At 43.0% G+C, this 12,749-nt stretch overlaps 1 protein-coding gene across 1 annotated transcript; it reads right to left on the bottom strand.

The window, feature by feature from the left end:
• Positions 1-114: 114 nt before the first annotated feature.
• ctsa (cathepsin A) lies at positions 115-12,438 on the bottom strand. The gene is made up of 15 exons (XM_035389269.1): positions 12,325-12,438; positions 11,620-11,780; positions 10,611-10,722; positions 10,170-10,220; positions 7,958-8,044; positions 7,503-7,658; positions 6,615-6,706; positions 6,297-6,381; positions 5,984-6,075; positions 5,367-5,445; positions 4,713-4,861; positions 4,381-4,456; positions 3,954-4,043; positions 1,957-2,058; positions 115-1,465 (listed from the first exon to the last, which is right to left on the bottom strand). The coding sequence occupies exons 2-15, from the start codon at positions 11,778-11,780 to the stop codon at positions 1,382-1,384; spliced, it is 1,416 nt and encodes a 471-aa protein (XP_035245160.1). The 5' UTR covers positions 12,325-12,438; the 3' UTR covers positions 115-1,381.
• Positions 12,439-12,749: the final 311 nt, after the last annotated feature.

The following is a 12,749-nucleotide window of genomic DNA, read 5'->3' as shown; positions in this document are numbered from 1 at the left end:
CCAGCTGTGGCCGTTTGTGAGAACAACTTTTTGGCTAACTTTGACCTTTCTTAATGTACTCCTTTGATTCAAATATCACATTGCAAATTAAATCGTACATTTACGAAATATGAATCAGAATGTTTGAAGAGAAGTTTATTGACAAAAAACATTTGTCAACAACCTGAAGACCAATGAAAAGTAAACACCAGCTGTTTTATAATCCCTTTTTAAGAACACATAATTATACTTCATTTTCAAGCATACGATTTGGACACAGTTTTCCTCGCAGATCTCTTCCTAAACTTCAATTGATTGACATTTCATAGTGGTCACTGAATCCTGGTTTCTGTAAGTAACGGAGACACACTTAGACTTCTAACAGTAGCTGATATGAATCAAAAATATTAAAAAAGGCAAATTGGTGATATTCTGAAATAAACAATTTTTCCCTTCAAATCCATTAACTTGTAGGCAACCTTAGGAATGATTAAAACTAAAAAACAGGCAAAGTTGGCAGTCCTTTTGTTACGTCTACAATTCACGTTGTGTCACTTGGATCAACAAGTTTGACCAACAAATAATTAACATGATTTTTTTTTTGTCCATAGCAAGGCAGGCATGACAATCGGAAGCGCTGGAATCTACAACAGGCAGTAAATTATTTACAGCAGTACCTGGTCATCACAGCAGTTTTCGGGGATACGAAAGCAGCCTTTCATCCACATATACAAAAAAATGCATTTGCTTTTACCCAACACTAGTATAAAAAAAAAGATGTGCATTTATAGTAATATAGCCTGATGCTGTACACCCCGAGCATGTGCAAACATGACATATCCAAGAAGGGCTGGTCAGACATCCCTTACTTGATTCGCTGAATCCAGTGTTGGTAGTACTGGAACAGAGCAATAGCCCACAAACACACCTGTCCTTTTCAGACAAGATTGGACACCTCTGAATTATCAGTACTGCTCCTGGGTGTATTTTTTGATCAACCCACTCACAGTGCACAGCAGTAGTGAGGAGGGGGGGACTGCATGGCAGACCTGGGTGAAATACATATTTTATTTGGATTCAAATACTTTTCAATGCTTTACTGATCTTGCCTGGTGTACTGGAACCAATGAAATACTCTCAAAAAGTGCAAATCCCGCCTTCTGGTCATACTGGCGGGCTCAATTACACCAGGCAAGATCAATAGAGCATAGAAAAGTATTTGAATCCAAAACAAATACGTATTTGACCCAGGCCTGCTGCGCAGGGAGTGCAAAGAGGCCACACAGCTAGCGGTAGGTGTTAGCGAGGTACAACATGGCTATACAGTGGCGGTATCCAATCACAGATACCCTACGAGGGGTGACAAGGGGGCGGCGCGCAGTGTCATGGCTTTGCCCCGATCTCAGTACGGCTCCTTCTTCAGGAAGCGGCTGAACATGGTGAAGGCAGCGATTGGCTTGTCCGAGGGTACCATGTGACCCGAACCCTGATGGACAGAGAGACACAAGCTCACAAAAATACATGCATGTGAAAGAGATGGGGAAATGTTCTATATGGGTAAACATTATACATCCGTAGGATAATACACAATCACATAATCTACTGCATGTTCAGGGGGCAGAGTCATTATTTTAATCATTTAGATGTATAACTCTAAATTCTACACTCCCGAACATTAACACAGATTTCGAACCAGCCTGACGTCATCACTGGTCTCCTTGACGTTAGATACAGTTTGGCAGTGAATCAGTCCGCTAAAGAACCTACTGCCATTGATGGGGTACAGTATCAGACAAGATACAACAGGCCATAGTCTAGAGAACACGTTCTCCTGAAAAACAATTTTATAGACACCGTACATCAACAGCACGTGAATGTCTATTAGAGCAAAGCCCACGCCAGTGACACAGCGCAAAGTTGAGTGTTGGCCGTGGTTCAGAGCGAACACTGACTCCTGATCGCAGGGGTCCACCTTACCTTGACGGTGAGGAAACTGAGGTTGGAAAAGTCCTTTACGAAGCCACCGACCTGCTGACCATCTCCTGAACTGTAGAGCCAGGTCCTGCGCTTTACCTGTACCTGAGAGAGACACACACACACCATTTTACAGTAGACGTAACCATCTTGATCCTGTTCAAAATTCTAAATATACATGCACAGGGATGTGTACATGCAGTACACAAACAGGAAACAGGAATATTTGACAAACAAGAGCGATGAATTGTGACTTGAGGGCAACACCACCGAACTAGAGAGTAAAGACAGCTGAGGAGCCATCTTGTCTCCGTCTGAATCCAGCTCCATCACAGAAATACAGGCTGCTGTGCAGCAGGCACAACACGTGCAAATTAGGGTTTGGTTCCTATACGACCAGCACCTACTGGACCCAATCGCAATGCCCGCCTTTCTCTAGCTAACCTTACACTCGCTCCGTCGACGCAGTCGGTGACAGCAGGTACCGTTAGCAAGCTAGCTAGCCTTAAACTCGGTCAAAATACCAAAAGCAAACCAGTACAAATGATAAGTGTAATGCAGTATTTACAAAATGTAAAAAATGTATTTGCCTTTGCAGTGATGTTTATTTTGAAGAAAGTATCGGCTCGGGCAATGTTTAGGCATCAGCACCATTTTAAAAGTATTGTTTTAGCATCGTAACTAAATGATGCCCATCCCTTGTACTAATAGAATTGAGCTGAAAAATGTATCTAATGAACTTGGAGTGGTGATGGACAACAGACTGTCCCTCTCCCAGAACATCACGGTGGTGAGTCGAACGTGTAGGTTCTTCCTGTACAACATCCGGAGAATCCGCCCCTTCCTCACCACCTACGCAACCCAGCTCCTGGTTCAAGCGATGGTCCTGTCCCGCTTGGACTACTGCAACTCGCTACTGGCTGGTCTGCCAGCATCCGCCATCAGACCCCTGCAGCTCATCCAGAATGCTGCAGCGCGTCTGGTCTACAACCTCCCCAGACATTCCCATGTCACCCCCCTGCTCACTGACCTCCACTGGCTGCCTGTTATGGCTCGCATTAAATTTAAGTCCTTGGTGCTTGCATACCAGGCAGCTAAGGGGTCAGCACCAGGGTACATTCAGAGGATCATCAGACCCTACACACCAGCCAGACCTCTCCGTTCTGCCACCTCTGGACGCTTGGCACCTCCCCCTCTTCGCGTCTGCACTTCCCGCTCCCGTCTGCTATCTGTCCTGGCCCCTCGCTGGTGGAATGACCTCCCAGTGATGGTCAGAACAGCAGAGAATCTCACCACTTTCAAACGCAGACTGAAGACTCATCTCTTCAGGCTGCACCTCTCCCCACCCCTCCCTAGCCTATAGTTCAGCTCACTGTACCTAGCTAGGATAATTTGATTATGTTAGTGTATCTGGCAGGATTGTTTTTGTATGATTAGGTGTGATTCCAGTGCTAGTTTGTACTTGGTAGGATTCTTGCTTGCTGAACAAGCTTACCCTACAGGGTTGGAGTCCTGATCGATGTGGTCACTTCTGGCACTACGATCCTTACTTCACTCTAGTGTTTCTTTTGCGCCTCTACATCATGAAACCTATGCACTTGTTGTACGTCGCTCTGGATAAGAGCGTCTGCTAAATGCCTATAATGTAATGTAATGTAATGAACTAATCAAGGACGGAGTGTAGCACAGTGGGTAAGGAACTGGGCTTGTAACCGAAAGGTCGTAGGTTCGATTCCCGGGTAGGACACTGCCGTTGTACCCTTGAGCAAGGTACCTAACCGAAATTGCTTCAGTATATATCCAGCTGTATAAATGGATACAATGTTTAACAAAAAAAAAAAAAAAAAAAAAAAAAAATTGTGTAAGTCGCTCTGGATAAGGGTGTCTGCTAAATGCCTGTAACGTAATGTAATGTAATCATAATGAGATATGAGTATCGGATAAAATTATTTAAACGAATGAGGGAAAAAAAAAAAAAAAAACAGAAACATGACCCTTACCTCTTGCTGAAGAGACTCTACAAACCACTCATCCCCAAGGAAGTTACAGGCCATGTCAACATCTCCATTGTACACCAGCACGCGATACTTCTACAGCCGGGGAAACACATCAGCCGCATTAGTGCACTATTCACAAATGCAGGTGGATTTCATAGCCCTTTTCCCAATTAGTGCTTTACTTACACTCGCTATCTTTTTGGTAGGTACGTTTTAGTGTAAGCTTTTGGATTATCAGAAACCTTTGTAAATATCCTTCATCGAATAGAAAAAGTGTCTGGGCCAATCAAAAACATACGCAAACACCGCAAGAATTATTTTTTAAAAACCAGGAAAGTAACCCATCTCTGTGAACACACAAAAGAAACCCAAACACTGCCCAGTGTTAATCATGGAGGTCCCCCCCCCTCCTCTCCTGATCTCAGCTCACCAGCGCCCCCAGCAGCTTCAGGTACTGCTTCCTCACGTCCATGTACAGCCGTTTGTAGTTGAAGTTCACCTCCGCACTGTGAAGACAAAGATATACCACAATATGTAAACAGTCTATTTATTTTTGACATTATAGTTAATTCTATGTAGAAAAAATCCTAAATGTAGTTTAATTTAGCTTTGAAACACAGCAATATAAAAAAAAATTAAATCAGACAGGACTGACCCAAAGACAGTCAGCCTCACGCACCTATCTCTCGATAAATCCACGGGTAAGAGGAGCGGTTAAACTGGACATGACCCTGACTGACCCGCTTTACTTTTTGGCCTTACCTGCAGATGGCCCACGTAAGGGCAGCGGGCGCGATGTGCAGGGCGGTGCGGACGTAGGCATTGTTCAGGTACAGGGTGGAGGGGGTGGAGTTGGTGCAGGGCGGGTCCAGCTTCACCGACTTGTGGAGGGAGGCTATTCCGCGGAGTTTCTGCGAAGCGCGTCACAAATCGGTCAGTGGCCATTCTCGTCTCAGCGGAAGGAGACCGTGCGTTGCAAGTCACCGTTTGAACACTATGGTGTTCTTCAGTCTGAGGTGGGACCCGATTGAGATTTTGCACTTTAAAACTGACTAATAAAATGGATTAAGGAAAACAGCTCAGCTGGAGTTCTGTCAGCAGAACAAGGGGGATGAGTGGAAACCAGAGACAAGTCAACTTCACATTACACTGATTGACCAGTGTCGTTGTTTGACAAATACTTTCTATTTGATAAATAAGTTACCAGGTACCAGCAGATACCTTTGGAGTGTTCAAGCTTGGGAACAGTACTGGATGCTTTTTAGGCATCAGGTCAAGAGGAGGTTAGACTTAATGGCCCGTTTTCCTTATGCTCTTATTGTTCATTTTCTCCAAAGAAGTTTCTAGTTTAACTTTGGTTACAGTAGCAATGCCTTGTTCACAACACCCCCCCACCCCCCAATCGGTTTCGGTTACCTCAGTCCACATTGCAGTCCAGGGATGGCGGATGAAGTGGTTTCCCAAATCACGAATCACCAGATGGCCATTTTCATACCTAAAGGTGGGAACAAAGCCATTTTATATCCACAACAATAAGCTACAATCAGCTGGAGGTACAGCGAATCACAACCACATCTCAGTTCCAGTTTCTCACACAATGAGCAAATATGGTATGCAGTATGTAAGGGATAATCCAGGAAGAAGCGGTCTGCTATTGATAAATAATGGCCTTCGCAAAGGCACTGACTTGGAGTGGATTGCCCTGCTAATTACACGGCTAATTACCCTATGAAAGAAACCAATTAATAATTTGATACAATATATTAAATTTAGTATGGGCTAACGGGAGTACTGGAGTGAAATATAAGGTAAGTTAATGGTGGAGCCATGCCTTTTTGACACCAGGTGTTGCGAGTTAGCAGATATGAAAATTAACCACTTCTCTTTCTGCGGAGCGATATGAAAAGCATTCCAAGTTAAAGTAGTCCTTTACCCACAGCAGTGGTCAGTTCAACATTCAACAAAGCTGCGATGATGATGCTCAGTGTTGAGGATACAGATATTTTACTGCTCTGTATTGTCACACATCTCACCTGACTCTCTCATGTACCCCTCCAGCACAGGGAGCATACAGGTTATACATATTCAGCCCAGACTGGTACACAATATACTGCACCTCTGCCAACTGGAGAGAAACACACAAACGGCATGATAAACAAAGGTGTTTATTTTCATAATGACAAAGGATAAAGAAGATGGAGGAGGAGAAGATAAAGCTCTAACAAAGTGATCCCTTTACAGTATTTGTTATCAGTGTCTGAGCAGAGCTGACTCAGAAACTGTGCAGTGTAACACATCGCCAGTTATGAAAACAGGAGCTGAAATGAAAACAAAATAAAAACTCACATTCTTTGTGCAGTTTTGATTTCGGTTGTTGTAGAAGTCACACGTTCCATTTTTACAGCAGTACGACTGCAAGTCTGTCCACAGCCTGCGAGAGAAAACAATGCGGTCACTGAATTTCAAAGGTCGTGACCTCCCTGGCGTTCTGCATTTGAGGTTAAGATCAGGTGATACCGGGCGAGACTGCAAAACATGCCTACACGCAGAAAGGAGCACTATTGTTCCGTCAATGAAACATTTGTTTCGGTATCTGGGGGACTGAATTTCTGTCATTTCATTGTTTAATCACGAGTGCAGTCGTTACATCATTGTTATGCCTACCTCGATCCCAGGAGCCCGTGGTAGTAAGCGAAATAAACCAGCGAATTGTCATTCATCTCGTAACTGGACAACCCGTTCCCTATAGCGATACCCTGCAGGACAGAAAAGCCAGCCATTGGTAATACACACACCGCCAAAATTCCCAACGGATACTCAAAGGGCGTTTTTTTTTTTGCAGACAAACTCAGAAGAAGTGGACACTTATCCAGGATCAATGTCAAAGGGCATAATCTGACCATATTAGTTACATAACCAGTAAGCATAAACGCTGTGATTAATGCAGCAAGGCGGCATTTTTTAAAAAGCTCCGTCTTCTGACAGGTGAACTGTTCCAAGTGTGCTTCTGTAAGAATTACATTATTTTAAGGAACTTTCGAGTCCTTTATATTAGTTGTCAAAATTACTGGACTTAAGGGCTTTCAAGGATTCTGCAAACCTTGCTACAGAGTCACAGTTCACATTTCTGCAATCAACAAACTGACCAGGGGAGCTCTGACTGACCAGGGGAGCGCTGACTGACCACGGGAGCTCTGACTGAGACTGACCAGGGGAGCTCTGACTGAGACTGACCAGGGGAGCTCTGACTGAGACTGACCAGGGGAGCGCTGACTGACCAGGGGAGCACTGACTGACCAGGGGAGCTCTGACTGACCAGGGGAGCTCTGACTGACCAGGGGAGCACTGACTGACCAGGGGAGCTCTGACTGAGACTGACCAGGGGAGCTCTGACTGAGCAGGGGAGCACTGACTGACCAGTGGAGTTCTGACTGACCAGGTGAGCACTGAATGACCAGGGGAGCTCTGACTGAGACTGACCAGGGGAGCTCTGACTGACCAGGGGAGCGCTCATTGACCAGGGCAGCATGGACTGACCACGGGAGTGCTCACCTGCAGGTTAATGCTGCTGTCCTCCATCACGCGCTCTGCCAGTGTTGGAATGTAGATGCCCCCGTAGCTCTCGCCCGTGATGAAGAACTCATTCTTCTTGTACTCTGGGAAAAGCTGGAAAAACCGCTTCAAGGCCAAGTAGTTGTTCATGGACACCTGGAAGAGCAGACAAGTCAAATTCAACACATCCTTACCGGTTCCATACTTTCACAGAATATTTGAGGGAAATTTTAAAAATCTAAATAAAACTTTTACATTTTACATTTCACTTTAAAAAAATTACTGATGCATAATTCAGCCCTGATGAATTTAGCCCTGTCAATGCTGCAAATTGACAACCAAATATTCACAGGGAAATTTAAACTTAGAAATATTTGTACATGTATATTCAGTACCCTATGAAAAGGGTAACTGAAATGGATCATTAGGACTGCACATGCACCAGGACAGCTCACCTCTGAGTCATTGGTGGCATATTTCTTGTCATCCGAGTAGGAAAAGCCAACCCCTGCTGGTGATTCCAGGTAGAGCATATTGGCAATCTATGGACAACAAGATTTACCTTTTTAACAAGTCTCCTGGGATGGCATCTAACTATAAAGTCAGAGGGGGATCACAAGGATTTCAGGCAAAATGACACACCACCAGATAACTAAGACTCGTTTTTTTAAAACACACCATATGCTTTACAATGCTATTGCATGTTTTATGGGTCTGCATGGTGGAAGAAAAAATAAACTTGTTGTGGGGAGTTAGACAAATGTTCCATAACTTTAGTTCCTCAAATCCAAATGTGAGATTTAGCGAATTGCTGGTGGTTGGGACATATTTTGAGAACACATTTTGTAAGGATAAGAATCGTGTCTAATTCACTTTCAAATTGATAAGTGCATTCACGATGCAGTACCATTCATAGTGATAGGTTCCCAGTTTTATTTAGTATACATATATATATTATATGTAGTGTATTGCGTTTCCGTTTCTGCCATTACTGTGTCTGTAGTTTGCATGCCTCTGTGTCTAGCCCCTCTGTAGTGTGTCTCAGTATAACACCTCTAGTGTCTGCGGCAAGGATGTCACATTCCTATGTTAAATGGCTGCGAGGGTCCCCAGGAAGGGACAAGACCATTTGTCTCTGGCCCGCCACTTAACTCAACCTTTTGATGTGTATGACTGCAAACCGTATATCTAGACACCACACAGCGTGATCGGCAGAGATTCTCTCAGCGCAGTGCCCGAATGTGCTGGATCTGTCTCTCCCTTGCGCATTGAATTAAACAACAAATCCTCTGAGGAAACTTTGTCAGCGTGTTCTTCATTGTCCTGCATTTGACTCCACGAATAAGGGCAAAATATCCTAACAATAGGAATACGTGAAATTCTTTGACATTGACCCCAAAGTGCATGAGACTTGAGGTCTGTGATGTTTCATTGTTCGCTTGGGCACTGGAGAGGAGGGGAATACCGCAGGCTGACAGCAGCATTCAGTTCTTGTTGAATGCTGTGAAACAGGTTCCATTTTTACCATGGGTACACGCTGAACTATGAGCAGATGAAAAAATGCAGTCCACTTCTGAGTTTTGCTGAAGCTTTTGTTTTTGGGCTAAATTACTAATTGAATGTTTTGGAGAATTCCTCTAATTGTAAACGCATATGCAAAGTTATGTGAAAAATTGCATAAATGAATGCATGAACCCAAAAGTAACCCTAAAGAACCCTAAATATGCAAAACCATAGACCTGATAGAGGTTGTCATTTCTTTTTCAAATCACTGTATGCAAACAATTGCTTGCAAACACAACCACTGGATTATTCATCGCCTGCCATTTGGGTTTTGCGATGGCCACACGCGCACGCGCACACGCACACGCACACGCACACGCACAAGCACAAGCACAAGCACAAGCAGCAATAGCCAAAACTGTAAGTCTGTGGTAGACACAAGCATTCATGCGTACAGATGGGAAGCTGGTCATGAAGCCTACCAAAATAAACACCCAGTGACTCATTTCGCCAGCATCAAACCTTCCTACCATATCCCAAGCTAGTAAAACTGAAACCTGAAAATATACGAATAGTGACTTGAGCTACTGGTATGCGATATGTTTGACACAATATTTGGGTATGGAATTTCTGTTTGGAAATGGCTGCCAAGTCACAACAAATGTGTACTGCGCTATTCCTGTCGATCAGGTAGAAACCTGCCATACCGAAAGGTGTGATTCAGAGCATCCGCAACTGCACCGTGCAATCTGAAACTGGACATGGCCAAATTTATTAACCCTTTCTAAAAATAGGTTTTTGGAAGGTTTGTTTTTTTTTTTTTTTTCAAAGTCCTAAGTCTTTCACACCCATCTGACACTACTGTGAGCCCCTGCCACAGAGCATGCGGTGCACGCTGCAGATGAGCACCTGCACCAGCAGTGAAGGCCTTGCCAGAACCACATGACCACATGAATGTCGTCTTTTTACTGCAGTCAATGAAAGTCACATTGAGGTTTACTGCTGGACCAAGCATATACAGCATACAGTATGTTACATTGTTATGATAGTCAATGGCTGTTGATAGCATGAGTTTGTAAAAAAATAAAAAATAAATAAAAAAATAAATAAAAAAAGGGGCTTTAGGAGGAAAGGTTGGGAATACAGCCATAAGAGACCGTGTACCTTGTTCCAAGCATAAGGGTTGTACTCAAGTGAGACGCCATCATCCTGAATCTGCACAAACACACAAAGGAATACAAGTTACAATGAAATCAGAAATCACAGTACTGCCAGTCCTGTCCATGCGTGGCTAAATGCAGGTACATTGCTTTCCACAATTTATTACATGAATTTAGATTGCCCATTAAGACACAAATTAGGACATTTGTATTACTCTTTACATTTTTACACATACAGCAGTATGTGTAAAAATAAATGTTCATTCATTTAGTCTGGAAGCCTCTCGGGTCTCTATATGTGGTTGTGTTTTCAGAATCAAAATACTGTTGAAACATTAACACTTTAGTCATACAACTTTGGCACAGAGGGGCGTTCATTTGTGAAGTTACCATAATGTTAGTATCAGGTTGCCACGTGTGTGTGTGTGTGTGTGTGTGTTCTCACTAGAAAAGGGCCATGCTCCGTCAGTAGTCCATCCAGCGAGCTGCACCCTGGGCCTCCGTTCAACCACAGAACCACGGGGCTGCTGGCCGGGTCTTTCTGAGCCTCCACAAACCTTCAACAATGAGCAGGGGAGCACGGGGGGGCAGAAATAAATTAACATAATTCAAACTGAATTTGAAACATTGAATGTTTAACTTGAAATTTAAAGTGAAGATTGGACGCACTGAAAACCGAAACAATTACAATTACATGCAATTTGAAATATCGAAGTATAAATTCAAATTATGCAATTCAAACTCAATTTATGTGGGCACCCATTTCCAAGGGGGGGGGGGGGGGGGGGGGGGGGGGGGGGGGGGGAGTATGACGTGAAGTCTCTGCAAAAAATGCGTGTATGCGCAAACAAAGTTTCGTAAGGGTAAATTATTACTCGTAAACGTAAAATGCTCTAATGTGCATCCTAATTTTAAATCGCATTGTAAATGCAAATAAACTAAGTAGGAACGTCTCTCCTTTTACCACTGAATAAATCTGTATTTAAGTTAAAGGTTTCAATATGCACGCACAGCTTTTATTTTAGGGACTGTGCCTGGGTGTATGTAGGCCTATACAATTTTAATACTGACATCACTGGGTTAGGTCATAGGCTACGTGGTGATTGTACGAGTTAAGGTTTGTTAAATCCATTAACAACTTTATACTGCCAGAACCTACGCAGAATGCGTTTAAGTCAAAATGCGTATTCTATGTATAAATATCTCTGGCAAGCGTAAAATAAACGCACAGCATGAGAATTAAGTCCTGATCCGCCTTGATCAGTTCCACCATCTGAGCCAGCAGTTTCGATTCCTACTTCAGAAAATCATAAAATGAATGCAACTAATGTTCAACCAAAAAAGTCGAAACAAGTCAAAAAGTAGAGTCATCGCAAAGCATTAAGAATGGAGAAAGAGACACATTCCGTTTAATTCAGATTGGTCCATAACACCGGTGAGATAATCGCACTAACCAGTAATGCAGGTGCTTGTTCCCAGCGACGTCCAGATAGCCTGAATACTGTTTGAAGCTGGGTTGTTTCTGTAGTCCCGGGAGGAATTTGATCTCATCCTTATCTGGGGCCCCCATTGCCCCCATTGTTCCCAGCAGCACACAGAGCGCCAAACAACGCATCTACGAACATACTTAAGTTACTAATCAAACTATTCTTGAGACCAGAAATGGTTACCATAATTCAATGATACATGAACACCAAAGATGTATGGTTATATTAACCCATCCGTGTTATGTGCTGCTACGTACCCTACCTGTGCCGGAAAAACCCACCTGTGCCGGAAAAACCAGATCACCAAAACCTTCTTGGTGATCTTAATATTTAAACGTTAGCTAAAGTCATGAAAGCTGGATATGCAATGAGTCATTGTCAACTATGGGTAAAGTCAGAACAGGCTAGTATTTGAAATAAGTCCATCGTAATTTTGGATTGAAAATGCTGCTCGTCGGAAGCTAGCTAGATAAATTTAAATTCCTCCGAATGAAAGTTTTTAGAACATCATTGGCTGCTTAAAAAAATTCACAGTAAGGATTAATACGTCAGCTTTCAATTAAGAAGCTAACTAAGGAAATAGCAGCGAGATTGATCGTTAGCGCGGTAAAACAGAAAGCAGAGACAATTACTTTATAGCTTATTTACAAATAAAAACAATTCATAACTCACCTTTCCCGACTCTGCTAGCACCCCAAAGCAAGCAGAAATAACATGAAGTACGGTATGTCATGTGACAAACAGTACTTCCTTCTTTTGTATCTCGTGATTAAGCTATCACGTGACAGTCGAGTCACCTTGCAAAGACCATTTAGGGTAATTACACTTTTTGACAGATGTCTGAATTTATTAATATGTAGCCTTAAATTTGTAAAATATATTATTCCAAAAATGTGGTACATTAATTTCCCACTGAAACTGCGAGTGACTTATTCAACATACTGTACTTCACGCTAGTCAGAATTGTCAGACTGATGTTGAGATTCTTTTTTTGGGGGGGGGGGGGGGTTGACAACATGACAAATATGGACAATTGCAACGGCCAGTTTAGAACGATGTTAATTTATGCATGTTATCTGTAACAATAATTTGGAATC

Source organism: Anguilla anguilla, chromosome 13 (assembly GCF_013347855.1).
Source record: "Anguilla anguilla isolate fAngAng1 chromosome 13, fAngAng1.pri, whole genome shotgun sequence".
Taxonomy (NCBI): Eukaryota; Metazoa; Chordata; class Actinopteri; order Anguilliformes; family Anguillidae; genus Anguilla; species Anguilla anguilla.
Note: the sequence above shows the minus strand (reverse complement) of the source record. Positions and strands in the feature narration are given on the sequence as shown.